This window comes from Mus pahari, chromosome 16, assembly GCF_900095145.1.
Source record: "Mus pahari chromosome 16, PAHARI_EIJ_v1.1, whole genome shotgun sequence".
NCBI lineage: Eukaryota > Metazoa > Chordata > Mammalia > Rodentia > Muridae > Mus > Mus pahari.
This window is the reverse complement of record NC_034605.1, coordinates 1,703,530-1,723,242: the sequence shown is the minus strand read 5'-3', so window position 1 is coordinate 1,723,242 and position 19,713 is coordinate 1,703,530. Positions and strand designations below refer to the sequence as shown.

General features: G+C 42.4%; 1 protein-coding gene across 2 annotated transcripts in view; it reads right to left on the bottom strand.

Annotated features, from left to right (window-relative positions):
- The window catches only part of Bend7 (BEN domain containing 7), an 84,903-nt gene that overhangs the window by 42,400 nt on the left and 22,790 nt on the right, over positions 1–19,713 (bottom strand). For both annotated transcript variants that reach the window (XM_021215705.1, XM_021215706.1), the window contains exons 3-5: positions 15,719–16,021; positions 11,999–12,121; positions 8,608–8,879 (exon numbers count right to left, since the gene is read on the bottom strand). In XM_021215705.1, coding sequence (XP_021071364.1) covers positions 8,608–8,879; positions 11,999–12,121; positions 15,719–16,021 — 698 coding nt within the window. The remainder of the gene's footprint in view (positions 1–8,607; positions 8,880–11,998; positions 12,122–15,718; positions 16,022–19,713) is intronic.

The following is a 19,713-nucleotide window of genomic DNA, read 5'->3' as shown; positions in this document are numbered from 1 at the left end:
TGCTGGGATTAAAGGCGGGCGCCACCATGCCCGGCTGCAGATTACTTTCTATGAAATAGGTTTACAGCACTTTTTGCACTGCATTTATCTAGCTGGGATACATAGTTTTTATATCTAGCATGCCAGGAATCCAGTCAGCATCCAGCAGAGAGAATAAACTAAATGCTACACAGGAATTCAGTGACCAGGTCTGAGTTTCCCTTTCGCTCTACAGAGGAAGTGGTCTTCGAGTCTCTTGCTGTGGCCAGGCACACACCAGTGTCTTAGAATGATGGTTTGCAGGCTCCAGGAGGAGATGAGCACCTGATTCAGTACCTACTCACCAAGTGCCTTCTGTGGAGAGGGATTCAAGGCTGGCTCTGCAGCTACGATGGACATAAACCCCACCCCACACACCTCTACATGGTAAGAGGAACACTACCCGAGAGGTTCTGAGCAAGGGCTGTTAGTGCTAACACCAGACAGGACTGGCTGCCAGGGATGTGGAGGAAAGGGATGGAGAAAAGGCAGGCTGGGAAAGGGAAGGGGTGGATGGCGTGGCACTCTAACAGGGCCTGAAGATAAGAGTTAGGAGACCACCACAGTTTGTTTATTATTGGTGGCACCTGCTATGTTGCCTAAAAGTAGACACCTGGAGGTTTCTGTAGCACCAAGACCTCTGTAAGCATATGGTATGTGGCTGCAGAGGGGCCATCGGTGGCCAAAGCTGTTGCTATCTGCCACTGCTGGGTCAATAGCTACAACAGACAGCAATGTAATTGCAAAAGTGGCTGAGTCACAGCCCTTCCCCCATCTTCTTCCCTGATTCCTGTTCAGACTTCTTAGCAGGTAACAACAGGGCACTAAAGCATGGTTAAGGGTGCCACAAAGCAGCAATTCCTTCTAAGAAAAAGGAAGGGAGGTGTGGGGGCTAACTTTATGCTCTAAAACATGAAAAAAAACCCATGACACTAATTATCTTGCTTTCACTATGAAATCTTGCTATCTATTCTACTTTATAAGCATAATCATAATACATTATTGCTATATAATGAACCACAACTCTGCATGTATATTTAAAATCAGGTTAAAACACTTTCTCTAGTTGTAGGATCATTATCTTTTTGCTTGTTTGTTTGTTTACTGGCTGAGGTTTAAATGAGATAAGTTATAAAAATACTTTTCTAAATAAGCAATGTAAAAAATACTCTTGACAGATTTGTTTTTTTGATGCTCAAGCCAAGACAGATAATAAACTAATCTGCAGCATCTACTGTTGCTGAAAGATGTTTAAATGATGACATCCAAATTATGGGCACAACTTACAATGTTTACAGTCATTATTTTTAGGGTTCACTGTGAATTCCCACTGTGCAGTATTCTGTTCCCTTTAGGTTCCCTGGTCACTGAGTATAATGTATCAGCAGTGGGAATGCCTTAAGCAGTGTGATTTCATCTTATACTGGTGACGTTCAGGGAGCAAAAACTGCTGAGTCCTAATGGCTCTTGAAAATGTCCCTGGACCAAGGACAGCTACACTGACTCTGCTGTTTCTTTGCATTTCCGGTGTGGTGTTCCTTTCGCTTAGAAGTAGTTTAGGTAATAGATTTTACAACAAGATAAATGAAAAGGACACTTCCCTGTCCCCTGCCACCCATAAGATCCTATGAACATATCATAAAACAATTAAAGAGATCACATAAATGAGTCACTCAGGGTCCACATCTGATACAGGCTATTTTATATACGATAGTAATAGTACAAAATTATAGTAAGACATTTAACAAGCTACATATACAGTCATTGGTTAAGAGGAAAGAAGTGCACAGATGCTTTTGATTGGCCATTAGCCCTAGATTTTCAACTGTTATTATTAATAAATGGTACACAATGGTTGTCCCAGCTCTATGCTGTGCAAGACTCACATTCACAAGCACACGCACAAGGCTGTCTATCTCAGGTGATAGGAGGTGAGGCACATGCACAGGGCTGTCTGTCTCAGGTGGTAGGAGGTGAGGCACATGCACAAGGTTGTCTGTCTCAGGTGGTAGGAGGTGAGGCACATGCACAAGGCTGGCTGTCTCAGGTGGTAGGAGGTGAGGCACATGCACAGGCGTCTGTCTAAAGTGATATGAGTGAGGACAGGGAGCTAGGCCAGCTGGTCAAGTCTCAGACTGGCTCAGGATGGAACCTTAAAGAAATGAGATGAGCAAGTGGGCTCTGCTGAGGAAGATGGATTTTCTGCCCCTGCAAAATGTAAGGAAGGACTGATAATGATATTTACAAGATACTCTTAGGCTGCCTGTTCGCAATACTATAATATATAATGAGCCTCTGTCCTATTTATTTAGTAGTATATCTGATCTATTTCTAGAAAAACAAGTTTCAGTTTATGAGAGAAAATTATTTTATTTATTAATTATTACTATTATTATTAGAATTTTGAGACAAGGTTTTTTTTGTGTAGCCTTGGCTATCCTGGAACTTAATCTGTAGACCAGGCTGGCTTCAAACTGGCCTCAAAGAGAGATCCACCTTCCTCTGCCTCCCAAGTGCTGGGACTAAAGGTGTGTGCTACCACTGCCTAAAAGAAAAAAGTCTTAAACACACAAAACACGTAACAGATTTTGTTTTGGCTCATAAATGTTATCTTTTTTATTAGAAAAATTAACATTATGTTCTACAAATAAAATCTGCACCCAGTAGATTTACTATCACCATTTTTGAATAATACCTCAAGGCACTTGGCCAATGATCAGCTGAGACTGGGGTACGGTATACTCTGGCTGACGCTGGCTGGCTCAGCCTCTGTCTGTTATTGTTAGTCAGCTCAACACAGGTGTGGCCTAAGGATGTGGCTGAACTGAGAATCCCAGAATTAATAGAACAGATGCCGCTGGCTGGCTGCACCCCATCAAGACCAATATTAAAAGTGCTTAACAAAATCTCTATGAAAAAGCAAGTGTAATGATCACAGCATATATTTAATATTGACTAGGATAAAAAATCATTCAAGTTCTAATTCTTTTATGTTTCTTTGATAAGATTTGGTAGAATTAAGATCTTAGAAAAGACAGTACAATTTGGTCTCTCAAAAGTTTCCTCATGCATTTGCATAGTGAGAGATTGTAGCCTTTCAGAGCTGTAGTTAGCCTTTTCCTTCTTAGGCAATAAATCGTGGTTCTGAACATTAAGGCCTGATTTATGTTAAAGAAGACTGAGCTAAGTGGACAATATGTAAGATTCTAACACCACAGTCTAGCTTCTTCTCCCCTAACTCCACGGAAATTGCTCCTCTGAGAAGACGCCCATGGTGAGACGCTTGTCTCTGACCTTCCGGGTACAGAAGCTCCAATCTTCCCAGTTTTCTGGAGACATTCTGTCTGCTCTGCGGCTTGCAAGTACTGTCTGCAAACTCCTCCCATGTGCTCCTTAACGAGCAAAGACTATTACGTTCCCTTTAGAGCACCCTGGAAAATAGTGATATAATAGATATTTATTTGTTGCTTATTATATCCTAGACTCTAGGGAAACACAGAATACATCAGTTTTCTCATTCCATGAAGTGGCTACCATCATTATTCCAAGGTTTCACATGCAAAGCCAAGGACCAGGAAGGTTGAGTAACTTGTTAAAAGATCACCCAACTAACATAATGAGGCGAGGATTTGAACCCAAGCAGCGTCCCACAGAAACCGAGGCTCTCAGGCACATCTGCCTGAATGTCAATGAGTGAATGGAAAATGGTTTCCATGGTTTACCTTAATTGATCCTAGCAGAACATTTTATCTATTGAGATAAGATGTTATCAGGAAAGCACTCTGAATTAAAAAGCTATTTTTGTTGAAGGCACCAATGCGTTTAAAATTATTTAAGAAGCATACAAAATCAGGATTAACAAAATTATCTTAAACTGATGAATATTCATCATTTGTCTTCTGTTAACTTACAATTTTTGCCATCTGGAATTACTGGAGAGTATTTATAATAACTCCATCAAATAAAAACATTTTCTATGATTAAAAATTATGAAATAGGCTTTAAAAGCTTATCTGAGTAGCTCAATAAAGCAAAGCAAAGCAAACAAAACAGAAGTCAACCATTAACAAACACAAAACTAGGCAGTTCAGGTGTAATACCCGCCCTAAGAAAGTGATCAACAGACCCAGTGTCGAACAGCCGTGAGCGGGAGAAGTGAGCAGCTGTTTTGTCTCATAGGGCATTGTGTTGTGAATTCATAAAGAAAGAATTAAATTATGTATTTGCATTTCAGAATTGGCTTTGGGTTTCTGCTATTGCTTCTGTATAATTTAAGTCTGAATTCTATTTAAGCGTTAACTGAAAAAGGGTCAAATAATCATGTTCCAAATGCGAACCCCCACACTCCTTAGCTCTTTCCCCCTCAAAAGTGCTATTTGTTCATGTGCATCTGATCATCATACAGAGAGCTAAGTCTACTTAGCCATATTTACATTGGTTCCTCTGAAGGTACTTAGGTAGGAATGGTAAGGTTTAAAAAAAAAAAAAAAGAACCAATATTTATTGAGTGCTTAAAATGTGCCAGGCACTGTTCTGAATGCTTTCCATAGAAGGCTTCATTCGTTCTTCCAGCTCTGTGAGGAAAACACTGTTATTCCCATTTATAGGAAGGAAGCTGAGTGAGGACCAGGGGTCACTTGATCAGGGTCACACAGCTGAGATCCTAAGCCAGCGGCCTGCTCTTTTAACCACTTGCTGTCCCCCTAAAGTGCCGAGTAAACAGAATTAAAGAGTCACAGTCTAACCATCTGGTTCCCTTTCAAGTAATGATCAGTCATAATGAATTACCGAGTGCTTATCACAACCAAATGTGCTTGAGGGCTGGAGCAATGGCTCTGTGGTAAAGGATGCTTTTCTAGAAGACCGAGGTTCCACTCACAGCACCCACAGGCGGTTCACAACCGTCTGTAACTCCAAGGAGTCCCACACTTTCTTCTGGCTGCCATGGGCGCCAGACATACATACACACGGTGCACACACATGCACAAGGGCAAAATACCTATACATATAGGACAATAAAAATTAAAAAAACAAAGTACATGTATTTGAATGGGCAGCCAGAAGCCTTTCCACAGTGAACAAGGGCACATGACAGGCTCGGAGTGGAGAATTAGTTCCACCTCATCTGACCCTGCCAACTCGTGCAGACTTTCTTTAAGAGGACGACAGCAAGATTAAATGAGATGAGTTGTTTCAGCCAGGACATCCCATGAGTATTATGACTTTCATAATGTAGAACCCTGTTCTTGAGCAGCTGGGGTAGGATACGAAATCATGGAAGTAATTCAGTTAAAAAAAAAAAACAACAACAAAAAAAAACAACCAAGAAGTTTCCGTAGAGGAGGATTGCTCAGAGTAGATTAGAGCCCTGACAGTGTATAGGCAGAGAGGAGATGCACCGAGGAGCTATAGCTGAAGCCAAATCTAGACCAATATTTTAAAGATGATTTTGTACAAGGTGCTTTTTAGGAGCAGATATTTTATCATTTGTAGATTAAGTAAATTACACGTATTGAGGACCTTTTATATGTAAAGCACTGCAGTAGGACTTCCCCATATATGATGTTTAATGTGTTGCTATTTCAGTGGGTCTGGTAGGAGCGTTGTGCCTTCCTGTGATGAAGGAGGGATAATCGCCACTCAGAAGACTGTTCCCTACAGTGATCTCCAGAGCCACATGGGCTGCTACATTTGGTTTTTCGTCTGTGAATACACACAATTGCATTTGTGTGACATGACAAGTTAATATAGAAGAGTAACTTAATACACCGCGAATCTGAAAGGATAACCCACAGGTTTGTTGTTTGTTTTTAATTTAGAAAAGCAATTGGCAGAGGGGTGGTGCTTGACACTCCTCTTTCTCCTTTGCCCACGGGGTCTAAGGAACGGTTGAGGATGCTGAACTCACTTTTCCTTCCTATCTAGAACAGGAAGTCCTACCTTGAGTAAAGCTGCTGGTAAGAGCTAGCCACCTACCTCCTTCCCAAAACCAAACCCAGGCATTCGCTTTCCCTTCAGCAAGCAGCCTGTCCTCAAGGACCCTCCCTTCACTTTAAGGCTTACCACTCTTGGCCTGGTTAACCACAGGGAACTTTTTTCTTTTTGCCTAAACTCTAGTACAGCGGTTCTCAACCCTACTAAGGCTGTGACCCTATAATACAGCTCCTGATTGCTGTGGTGACTCCCAACCATAAAATTATTTTTGTTGCTACTCCATAACTGTGATTTTGCTACTGTTATGAATCATAGTGTGAGTATCTGAAATGCAGGCTCTCTGATGTGCGACCCCTGTGAAAAGCACAGCTGACTCCCCAAGGGGTCTCGACTCACACGTTGAGAACCGCTGATCCAGCTTCTCCCGCTTCATCTGTCGGTCATTCATAACGGACGCCAGGCACCACCCTCACACAGGCAGATTGTTCCTCTACGTGAACCCTTCACCAGCGACGCCTCTGTGCCCTCAGATGAAGATGGACCGTAGCTCATGTGCAGCATCAAGGTATTCTCTCCTGGAAGCATCCTGCTTTTCCCCAAAGTCACTCAGCTATTTGAAAAACAACGGACAAACTGCCCAGCACTACCACTGAAGGCCCCTGAACAGTGCAGACTTTTCAGACGCAAAACTCCTATCTCCCTGTGTTTTCTCCAACTTGTTTTATAGGATAATTGCTATAAAAAATAGAAGAATTATTCCCTTTAGACTTCCATTAAACATTTTATAGCCTTATAGCTAAGAAATACTAGAAGATGAGAAAGGGACCTAAGTTGGATACTTGAGCAGAGAGAGTCCACTTTTCTGGAGTCAAGCCCACACTCCTCGTCCCAGGAACTGCTCGGGCCAGCCTGATGGGCACCTATGAGCACAGCCCATGGAAAGCATTTTTGCAGCTCGTCCTGGGACTCAGTGCTAAGTTCTCTATGTGAGGGTCTCAGTTCACTCACGTACTGAAGAGGTAAATTAAATGGTGGTGTAATGGGTACTGTAAAGATGACATGCCCATAGCTTTCCCACCCTTTCTTTACAATCATCCTATTGTTTAACGATCATTTTCGGTAAGAAGTTCCAGCGTAAGCCATGAATAAAATGTAAGCTGTTTGTATGTATTACATAAATAAATACTGATGTTGGTAAAACTAATAAAAATTCTATTCTGTTTTGCAAATATACACAGGGTCTTTACCAGACCTCCAATTTATTGATAAAATACACTTGAAACTTAACAATAAAAGGGGAAAATTCAGTTATTAGTGGCACTAGACACATCTACACAGCAGATGATCTACAGTCTCAACTACTGTTTTAATATACCAATGCCTAGCAGAAAAGAATTTTAAGAAATTTAAGGAAAACATGATAGTTTATCAAAAACAGCCTAACTGTACTTTATAATAATTTATAATTATTATAGGCTAATTTATCTGTTTTCAAATATATGATTTACCTAGGATTTGAACCAGGCCTTAGCTGTTGTGATGATACAATACAATCAAACAAGAGAGCTGGTCCCATACCAAACTTCACTACCAAGAGGACTTTGTAAATTAAATATTAGTTTAGAAGAGTTTAATGGCTTTAGCATACACGTATCATAAAAACAAATGCCTCTTTTAACAGTAAGGGTTTAGTGAAAGTGCAAAGAATTTTCTAGATTGAAAACATAGTGAGATGATTCTTTTCATTAAAGGCCCAAACATAGATAAATGCTACCAAACTGCCTTCCTCCCACTCAGAAGCGATACTTACGGAAATCAGCAATTGGTTTCCTATTTAAAGTTCAGGAGGCAGGGAAAAACTCCAGTCCTATAGGAGTCTGTGGGAGCTCTCAGCAGGAGCCTCACCCTATGCAATCTGGGAACAATACATCACTTTTTCCTGATTATTTTAAGAACTCTGACAACAAGTTGGGATTCACAGCGAAAAGGTGCTCTAGATAAAGATATTGTACATAGAGTATGCAGCTGCAAATTCAGCACATTATGACAGAAATTCATTTATGGGACCATGAATATAAAACAGCATGTCAGATGGATATCTCGGATGCAATCTACCGTCCCAGACTGCAACAACGTTCTAGCCGTGATATTAAAATAGCAAACCTTTGCAAAGCGTTAACCTATCATTACACGGAGTAAATGGCATGGCACCGCCACCTAATTAGCAGTGTGGCTTGCATCTATAAAACAGAATTAGCACCGTTGCTCCTTTCTTATTTTTAGTTTGTGTTTCCACAAAGGTATGACCTTATCTGTATGCTTCTGTTCATTTATGCCCGTCTACAAAGGATTTAATTATGTTCTCTTAGTTTTCTACATTGAGGAAATTGAAAACTGCCACTTGGAAATTAAAAATCGTAGAGAAATTAGTGAGCAGATTATTTACAACACACCCCTCTCCTTTCGGAGATAAGAAGCAGGATGTCTGTGAACAAGGAAGGCTCACATTTTTCAGGTTCTTACTCCTCTTTCCCACATGCATACCTCTCTACTTGTTTGGGGCAGAACTAACTAGTTAGGTGGAAAGTGTCTTAATACTACAAGGTTCCTGAAACTTCTATCAATCAGGTTGGCAGTCAGAAAATATCAACTTACATCTGAGGATGGCGATTCCAGAACAATGCCAAATCCCAGGACGTGGTTCTCCTCGGCGGAAGTGTGCTCTGCAGCTTGGAGACCTGGCGGCCTTGTGGCCGAGGCTGCTGGCTTCTTCTCAATGTCCAAGGGACTGGGCTTTGGTTCCACAGCCGTCACAGGTTGCACAGTCTTCGGGAGTACCTTTTTCTTTTTATTTCTCTTGCGTGAGACGGCGGTTCGCTGGGAGCACATAAGGGAAATTGGGGGTTGTTGTCTGTTTTGAGTTCCAACTGTGGACAATAAACACAAATATGGTACAGGTACTTGCGTCTGAGGAAAACCTACCTCGGCCTGTCTCTGCGATTTACAAGCTGACTCTGAGGCGAGGCTCCCTCAGGATGAAGAACTGGTAGATATCTATCTCACTCAGCACCTTAAAGTCCTAACCCAACACCTTAAAGTCTCATCACCAGGAGAAACAGCTCTGAATGTACTGGATCATCAGACCAGTACAGCATCCTGGCTTAGATGGAAGGAAAGGGTTCATGATCATGTGGCAGGTTTGAAGGAGAACTCCAGAACTTAAATCTAGCTATAGATGCTCATGCTCTCTGGTGAGCCCATCCAAGCAAAAGCCCTAACATCATTGGCGTTCAGCTGATCAGTTACAGCCTACAAGGACCAGGATGATGATGATCTGGGCAGGACTGGTTCAAAGAAACAGTTTGGACGGATTCTACCTAGAACTGGGCTGGGTGGGTAAGGACTTGGAAAAGCCTCATTAGTCATCTTCCTTGTCAAGTGCTCTCTACACATCACCCATCTCTGCACACTGCATTCCCCGGTGTCAAGTCAGGCTGCCTGCTTTTCCAGACCTTATTTGTTCTGAATGAGTTGAGTGAATTAGCAAATCTACCAATAGTACAATGGCCAGATACTCATGCAGAACATGTACTTAAAGAACCCAAGATGGCAAGTTTGCCTTTCATAAGCATGCCTGTAGTAGGAGCATTGATCAACCACTGATGGAATGGGGCAGAGGAGAATATGGGTTCCATTTGCATCAATTCCTCATCTATCAACATGGCTCTCTAAATAAGAGCTCTAGAAATTCCTGCCTTTTTTTCTAAACAGAAAGAAACCTATGAATACAGGCCACATGAAAATTAAGTCCTTAAATGCACATCACCATGGACTGCTTCCTCTTATTTCCTACGAGTCTGAAAACCAAGACTATTTATACTGATTCAAACACGTTTTTCTCTTTGCACTAGAAGGCAGTGTCTAAGTTCTGGAAGCAGCTGCCTGGATAGTGGCCTTTCTGGCTGTGCGCGTGGTGATTAGCGACCCTGGTTCTAGCTCTCAGCTACACTTTAGAATCAGTGTGGCATTTTGAAAATTACCCCAATTCTTAATAATATGTCCTGGACTCAGTGGGTCAGAACATCCAGAGGTAGGGCCACAGTATCAATATTGTTACAAGGTTTCTCCAGAGATTCCAGCATACAGCCATATATGCATTTTGATTCCAGATAGCCTGTCTCGTCTCCAGGGTCAAACGGACTCTGGCAACCATGATCAGGAGCAGCTAAGCTGCATCCCCCAGGCCCAAGCCCTTTCTAAGCTCACTCTTTCCGATGCTTTTGGTGTCCAGACAGAGGGCTATCAAGTCTTGCTTCTCCTGCAAGTCTTGAAAGAGCTCCACTTTCCTGCACTCAGCTCTCACTGCTTGGTCTAAGTCCTCCTGTAAAATAAGGGTGAAGCTTTCAAAACAGAATTTAAATCCTAAATCTCATGGGTGATAACCCTTAAGTAAATCTGCCCACACAACACGATTTTGTTTTAAGTTTAAGAAAATTAATTTTCTTAAACTTAAGGGAGACTCATTTATTCGGTTTATCTTTTCTTTATTCCTCATAGCTCTGGAATCACTTGCCTCACTAATCTGCAAAGGTTCAGGAGAGAAAACACGGTGACAAGGTAGCATTTACTTAATAGATTCTTGCCTTCCAGTCAAGGATGTGCACGAGTGCAATCCCTAGTTTGCCATTTCAGTAGTAAGGAGCTTAAGTAACAAAATAAATCATTACCATTTCATATGCATATTTTCTTAAGTACTGAGAAATTCTCCCTCTGTGAGCAGCACCTATAAGAATGAGGTAACCTTTCTTTCTGGGGCTCATGTGTAGGAGATCCTGCCTTTGACAATTAGCAAAAACTCTGATTACTGTGGTGGGACAAGGCGAGTCAAGAGCTTACCGACTAGACTCTCACTTAGGTGTTGGGATAAGACCGAGTATAGTCCTTGGCTTGGACTTATTATTCCCAGAAATAAATCCTTTTGCTTTCTTAAAAAATGTGACTGTGGGTGACTGATCTGTACAAGTCCTAAGCTTTTTATATCAGAACCACATCACCAAATGTGAGGTCTTACTGGGAGGCTGTCCCCCAGCACACTTTCTGAGAGATGACTCTGAACACTGCGGTGTGAACAGTCAGCAGGCCCATCACCACAGGCCTGGGCTGCTGTCCTGCTGTGCCAAACGAACAGCACCAAGCAGTTTCAGCTGTCCAGAGGGTCTTGTTATTTTTGCATATGTAACAAAATAAAACTTCCGGGTTCCTTATTCATTGTGACAATTAGATAGTGAGCTGCTAGACAAAGACCTCGACTTCCAAACTTCTAGCGAGTGCTGTGGGGCGGGCCCATAAAAGAACAGAGGTGTGCAGTAAGTCTGCCTGACAGGTCTCATTTATTGTTGCTATCTCCGTCACATTTAAAAACCAACCCTGCGAATCAGACATTAATACTCACTCACAGATAAGAGTGGGGAGCCTAGAAGTCATCCAGCTAGAAATTGAGAAACTGGGGTTCAGTTCCCAGCACACATGCCTGATTCCATTGTTCCCCTTATTCAATGACAAAGAGAACAAAGAGTCAAGTGAAGAAAGCGGACGGTGTGTTTCTAACCATCTCTGTCCACGTGCCAGCAGAAAACCACAGGCAGAGCCCAGGGCTCACCGCTTCTCATCTGCGCGAGTCCTTGAGCATCGTCAGCAGGGAAGGCTGTATTTCCTGAAGGGCTCTTTCACATAAGATATTCCAAAATTTAATTAACTAGCATTTGTGAAGTATCAGGAGATCAGGAGATGAAGTATGCTGAGATCACATGTATGTGCCCAATAGCGGTATTAAGGGCAATAACAAAATTTGTTTGATTTACTAAAAAATAAAATAAGACAAAAATCGCAGGTTGTTGAAAGAGTAGAGAAAATGGATACTTGAAAAGGCATAGCAAGACAGACAGCAAAGTGGGAGGAGTGTGGGACAAAAGGACAATGCACACAAGCGAAGATGTCAGCTACACGTCACCAGCCGAGGATGTGTGTAGAGGGCTGATCTTTGTACCTGCTTGAAACTGCATTAATTTCCTCATGGTCTTGAGTTCTTGGAGAATGGCCTGCAAGGTTGACTGGCAGTTACAAGTGCAGCAGTTGGATCCAACTATTGAATTCACCCCTGGAAGTTCTCCTAAGCACAAAAGAGAAGAATGATATACTCCCAAAGCATGCAAGAATTAATTACAAAGAAAAGGAAAAAATATATCTTGAATGAATTTTGAAGTACTTACAATTATCATCAAACTGTGTCAGAAGAAAATGTACCAGTAATTTTCACAACCTAAATGTGGGGTGTCTGACTTTATCTAATTAGCCAGGCTTCTGTTTGAAAGGTGCATGCTGTGTTGTGTCACAGGGTCTGTGTGAATGCGGGCACACAATGCACTGGCAAGGCAGGTCTGTCTACTTCAAGGCTCTGACAAGTCACGGTAAAACACTCAGGCTACTTTCTCAAACAGCAAAAGCGAAAACCAGAGTCCAGCTCTGTAGTATTCTTGCAGAACCACTGCTGGTCTGCATGCTACAGGAGTTCATAGTAAAACTTAAGACACTCTAACAAAAACTAGTAGCAATGAGGAGCTGTGGATACATAGAAACTTCTAGAACTCTCAGCAGGGGTGGGGAGAAGCAGGAGGCAGGGTGGGATTGCCTAGTGTTTTCTTGCTCAGAGGTGTCTGCAGTTGCTCTCTTCTCCACCTAGCTTCTTATGAGCCCCTCACTAGTCTCCATCACTGTAAGTTTTATGTATGTTCCTTAACAAAGCTGCTCTCTTCTGTTTCTCCCACATATGAACAAGTATTTCCCCATTGTCCGTGAGCTAAAACAGACCATTTGGCAAACAGCTTGGGCAGCTGGACCTCTCCAGCCCCAGGTTGACTACCATGTATCGAGGCAGTCTAAGGGGCAGCTGCTGCTTAAGTTTCCGGCAGGCAGGTGAGGTCAAGTGAAAGGTCTTGTTCCAATTACCTGTTTTACCATCCACTAGATACAAGCTAACTCCTACAATACTCATTATTTGTAGATGCCGTTTACCATGGTAAAAGCACAGAAGAATTAAAGGTAACTTCTGGAGAAGAGTAAGCATTAAAACGCCAATGGAAGGGAAGTGACTCAGCTTTAGACTTAACAACCATCCCAAAGTAACACAGAGCAGTCACAGCTGTATCCAAGTGATCTGTGAGGGACTGTGGGAGGTGGGCGGGGCACAGGCCCAAGGGAAGTCAAAGATCTCACTTTGATTTTTAACTCCCCACAATGGTAACAGGGGCCAGCTAAAAAATTTACATTTGTTTAAATTTCTCTTAATGATGTCATGCACAGTCTAGACAGTATTTGTGTGCTTAAGTTCTAATAAATCTTGATTTTTAAAATAATGTATTTTGGTAGTAAATTATAATGATAAAAAACTGGTAGTAAATTATGATGATAAAAAATAACTGATATTATAGACATTTTATGCATTGATGACATATCTAACTTCCACATATTTTTTTCACTGTTTCTAGGCTGTGGCATCTATCTGAGGGTTTGCCCAATATTGCAAATCTCTACAAGATATAATTCCAGCATACATTACTCAACGATCAACTATATAGAACGTTTGTGTGTCTGAGTGTGCATGGTGTATATGTATGATCACATGAGTGTGCACATGAGTGTGAAGGGCAAAGGCTGATGTCAAGTGTCTTCCTTGAAGAACAGGATCTCTCAGCTCACTTGGAACCTACTGATCTGGTTAGACCAATTGGCCACCATGTCTGTTCTGACTTCACGCCGCTAGTGCAGAGGTTGCAAAAGCTGCACCTGGATTTGAACTCAGGCCTCCATGCTATGTGACAGACACTGTAACTACTGAACTTTCTTTCAGCACTTGCATAGTATATCTGTACTGAAATAATGCAAGCAATAATCAGAAAAGATCTATTTTTTGACACTGATTTGGAGGAATTTTTTGTAACTTTTAATATTAGTACCCATTTCTAAGATAAATCCATCACTCTTGTATATTGGTGAGTTGAATATGTTACCCCCAAATTATTGATGTTGGGAGGATCACATTTACTATATACTCATATGTGTGTGTGTATATACATATATATATGTGTGTATATATACTATATACTCTTTTCTCTTATTGGAGTAGAGTTAAGAGGGCTTTGCAGAGCATTCCTAGGTACTAATCTAAGCACCGTCTTTATGATTTTTTAGAGGACAAAACTAGCCCTTCTCAGCTCATTATAAATCATTTTCCAATTTTAAGGAGAACGGACTTTTTATTTTTATGGAGGAGCCTTTAAAGAGCAGCGTCCCTCTGAGCTGGAAGCCTGCCAGCATGTGGACTTGATGCTTGCCTATGTAACACTGGGAGGGAGAGAAGCTGCCATACATTGATTGCTAGGGTCCCTTACTGTCTCAGAAGTGTCTCACCATGGCTCCTAAGTCCCCTGAACTGGTTACTGTGAATTGTGTGTAAGAAAAAAAAATCAAAACATTTTCTTTCTACCAAAGGATCTCATAAAAATGAAAATGCAAGGAAGGAAAGTCTTAACTTTTCAAGGAGTCTGAAATACCTTATTTTTCCCTTATTCTTTATGGGAACTACAGATCTGCACATCTATGCATAATTTATAAACCAAACAACATCCAGTGTTACTGGATGGAAAACTAATATTATCAAGGAAAGCATCAATTCTTTCCCTTAAGCCTTGAGAAAAAAAAATTGGAACCCCTCCTCCCAACTTAACAGTCAGCCATTTTAAAGAAATTTTAGTTTAAACCAGTGGTTCTCAACCTTCCTATTACTCTGACAACTTTAATACAGTGGCTCGTGTTGTGGTGACCCCCAACCATAAGATTATTTTTGTTGCCAGTTCATAACTATAATTTTGCCACTTTATGAATTGTACCATAAATATCTGTATTTTATGATGGTCTCAGGAGGCCCCTGGGAAAGGGTCAGTTGACTCCCAAGGGGTCACGCCCCACAGGTTGAAAACTGCTGCTTTAAAGGGGACCTTCTCAGCTTGAGTTTCAGCAATTCGGCACTGGAACAGGAGGAAGGAAAGAGCTGTGTAAAAGGTGAGGCTGTGCAGCATCACTGACTAGGCCTCTCTGACGAGGAAGTGCGGCAAGGGACAAGCAAGAGCTGCATCAGTCACACAGCACACAGCCGGGCAGCTTCTATTAGCGCTAAAGGGGGCTGCTTCTGCAGGACTGTCCAGTCTCCGGTGACAGCATCCTCTATGTACTGGCGGATGAAAATTCTGATTCTACAGGCCCCTGACCTTCCTCACTCTCTGTTCTACAGTTTTTATACACTTTCTCTTTTCATCCTCTCCTGTTGCCTTTTTAAAATAACACAGTACAGTAGCTGGTGCTGAGTAGCAAAGCAGTGGCCTAGCATGCATAAGACCCCGTGTTCTATCCACAGGCCCACACAAGCAGTGGCCTAGCATGTGTAAGACCCCGTGTTCTGTCCACAGGCACACACAAGCAGTGGTCTAGCATGTGTAAGACCCTGTGTTCTGTTCGCAGGCCCACACAAGCAGTGGCCTAGCACGTGTAAGACCCTGTGTTCTGTTCGCAGGCCCACACAAGAAAATTACAAAGAACCCAGCAAGGGCAGTGACCAGTGGAGGGTGTCATAGATTGATCTCAAAGGACAAACTCAGTATTTAGGAATAAAACAAACCCACCAGGATATTCTAAATATTTTGGACAATCGTACCATTGGAACTTGCAGAGATGTGGGGCTGACTCTGGAAGGTTCTAGAGCGTGGACCAGACTGCCCTGAGAACTGCCCGCTTTGGGTTGGTAGTTCATTCCACTCTCCACGTGAAGGAGGGTGGAGGCCCTGTGAGGCCTCGGAGGAAGAGTTTGACCGCTGAGGCCAGACTAAATCCACAACCTGTGGCTCTTCTTTTAATTTTTCCCCTTCTTTGCCGACACGTTGATATATCCTTCCAGTGCTGTCATTCAGTAATCTTCTCATCCCCGTAATTTGTTTTTTAATTTCCATGCTTTCATCTCCTAATGGAAACAGGGTCAAAGTTAGCACTATAACTTAAGAAAAGAAAACCAAACACAAATAGTCCCCTCCCATAACCTCCAGAGCAGACAGCTCTTGGAAATGGGAAAAAAAAATCCTGATTCCACACTCTGAAATCATTCAGCAAGCTTAAAGGAAGGAAAGCTGGCTATGCTCGAAAGAGCACAGCCCTGACATCCGCAGGAGGAGGCAAGTGCAGCCTCCCCACGCTGTCTTCCTCTGGAAGCCACACCCCCCAAATCCTCTGCACGGTCCTTGCAGTGCCAACTCTATACTTTGGGCAAGATTCACCACTGCTTCTAAACTTCATGTCACTTATATTGACTTCTTCTTTTTCTTTCTTTTTTTTTTTTTTTTAGTATAAACTGACGTTTTGAGGGGTCATGAGAAGGGGGTTTGGGGAAGGGAGTAGAGGCAGAGAAAGAAAGGGGACAGAGAAAGACAGAAAGAGAAAGGAGAGAAAGAAGGGAAGAGGCTGTCTGGGAACATGTAGAGGAAGAGATGATGGGGAGGGGGAGGGGAGGGACGGGAAAGGGAGAGAGACTGTTGATTCTTATCTGATGGTGAAAAAAATGAGTATGTTCTAAACTTCACCATCATTAACTACTTTCAATTACAGTTCAGTAACATATATGTACTGTGCAGCCAGTCTCCAGATCTGTTTTTTGATTGTTGGTTCATTTGTTTTTAAAACTTCAACTGATTCTTTTTCCCTCAGGGCACATTTTAATTTTTTTTTTTTTTTTTTAAACTAAGGCTATTCAGCTGGGTGTGGTGGTGCGTGCCTTTAATCCCAGCACTCAGAGGGAGGCAGGTGAACTGGAGACCATCCTGGTCTACACAGCCAGTTCCAGGCCAGACAGGATTACATGAGACCCTGCCCCCCATCCCCACCCCCATTCCCAAACAAAACACAAAGCTAAGGTACCTCTATGCTATAGTTACATTTAATAAATACTACTAAAAATAACTACACAGTCGCACAGATATTGCAAGCTATTACACACACCCTGTCATCTCTTCTCTCTTGTGGTGCTGGAGGTTAAGCCCAGGGTCTGCTCCATACTGGATGTGTGCTGCACTACCACGCTACCCCCTCAGCCCCTCGTTACCTTAAACTCTATAGTAACAATAAATATCATCTTAGAGAGGACGTGTGCTTCCCTCTAACTGAAGCATTGAAACCCTTATTTCACAGTATGTACACATAGCCATGAAGTCATCCTAATAAATGCTTAAAATTTAAAATGTGAGGAGAAAAAAAAAAGACAGAAGAGACTATTAGAAAAAAAAATGTAGATCACAAATAAATATATAATGATATTTTAATGTACTTAGCATCATATGAGCCAGAATTTCCAGCAAAACCTGGTAGTTTCACAGAAACCTATGTACTGTAGTATCTAGTTAGATATTCAGTTTATTAATGTATTTTCTTACCAAATATTGTGTATGGAAATTCTATAAACTGTTTTGAAATAAGAAAGTTCAAAATGTGAGGGGTGGAGTCTGGGGACCAACTCATACCAAGCATGTGCTGGGATGCTGAGCGACACCTTCAGTTTTAAAAATGGTAATGAAAATATAAATTCTGCCTTTCATGTTGAATAGAACACAGGGAAAAAACATATTCCTAAGTTTATATTATGTTTTAACACATTAATGAGAAGAGAAATAACCTTAATTGGTAGAAATTTTTTTTCCTACTTAAAACGCCATTAAAGTTATAATCTAGAAACAGTAAATCACATTTTTTGAGAATGAATGTCCAAGAATGATTTAAATATCGCACAGTCAACAACATGTATCCCATTCTCGCTAGTCTACAGAGCAGGGTGTGCCTGGGAGATCCAAAGTAGCCTTCTGGCGGGCAGTGTGAATCTCAGCGTCAGGCACTGGCTTTCCCCACCGGTCAACAGCAGGGGCTCAGCAAGAGGACGCATCTTTCCTCTGTGTTCCCACTCATGACCCTTTTGCCAGACCGGCAATGGAGTACCAAAGACGGGTCTTCATGGCACAGGTGGGCCTTCATGGCAAGGCTTAGTCACCTGTAGCTCCCTGGAATGAGCTGCCCACAGCCAGGCTAACAGGTTCTTGACCCAGTGCCAGGCCACCTCCTATGCTGTCCTTATACATAACAGGAAGAGACCACAGCTCACCTGTGTTTGGAAGATAGGATTCCATAATAAAGTGCTACCACAGGAAAAGAAAAGAAAGAAAAGAGAAGGCTCGAGGATTCTGGAACAATCTAAAAGCAACAAGGCTTTGTCATGGTTTATTTTCAAAGTTCTAGAGCTTGGGGTCTGTGAGGATTAAGACTAAAGACACAAGTGGAGGTTTTTTGGGTTGTTTTTCCATTTTTTGGTGGTGTTGATGCCCAGCATGCTGAGCAGCCAGAAGTAAAGGAAGAAAGAAGGTGGCATGTGCGCAGGAAGAACCTGGCAGTAAGCAGTGTCCACAAAGGTCAAGACATCCAAGGGAAGGGCAGAGCTGAGCAGAATGAAACCCAGAAGGGAAAGGACGGGAAGAAAGCAGTGGGGCTGCAAAGGGAGCCAGCTCAAGGTGGGCTGGTGGCAGGCCGATTTAAAGAACAGAAAATAGAATAATACCACATATAAAATTGTAGAACTCTCTTCTGAAACCAGTGGAGGGACCAGAGGAAGGAAGGTTGGAAAAGGGCTGAGAAGTTTTTCTTAGAAGCAGAAGGCTGGGCTCCTTAATGGATAACCTAGTCTTCCGGAGGGCGCCTGGATACTCACTGTATCCACAGCAGTGGGGAGAAGCTGAGGCCACTGCCTTTGCCGGTGCTCCCCGGGTGCAGGAACCCTGGGACTACTGGACGGGCAGCACACAGACGGAAAGCACTTTGCTTGCACATTCAGGACAGATGGGGCAGAAGGTCAGAACCTGGGGACTGCCGAGGAACTACAAAAAAGCTGAGTCAGTCTCCAGAACAGGGACGGACAGACAGGCTGCCACATGCCCAGACACAGGGAGTAGTTGGTGGAACAGCTGGATTAGGGTGGTCTTCCCAAGACCTGGATTCACTTCTCACCTGCACTGACTTGCCGCTGGCTATTAGACAAATTACTTTAGTTTCTTGAATTAAAAAGGTTTGCCTCAGAACTGTATTACAGTAACCTAAGATAACCTAAGGGGTATGCGGAAGCAGACCAGAAGGGCTCAGGCTGATCGTAGTTTCCAAGGTGCTGGTTAATTAAACACCTAACGCCTCTGAGGACAGCGACAGTGTCTTCAGATAATCTATTCAGATAGATTAGGAGCCTAATCTATCACAGGAGATTCCAAGGGCTTTGGTTCTTTCCGTTGAGATTAAGATACTTGTTGCCTTCTCATCTTCCTGGGTCTAATGCATCGGCGTCTTTTCTGCGCACAGGTATCTGGGAAACGATGTCTCGGGAGCGAGGTACTACTTGGAGAAATAAGATTCTATACAGAAACCTGTGAATTCCTGATGTCTTTCCAAACCCACATGTATCTTCACTCACATTCAACTCCAAGAGACTAATCTACTTAGGGATAACAAACAAAAGAAATCATATTCTAGTTGAGCTATGACATGTGGCTGTCTTATTAGTGAAACAACCATAGTTTAATTCCTTTCAAGACTAGAGTAACTGGAGCTCTGGAGACGGCTCAGTCAGCAAGGTTG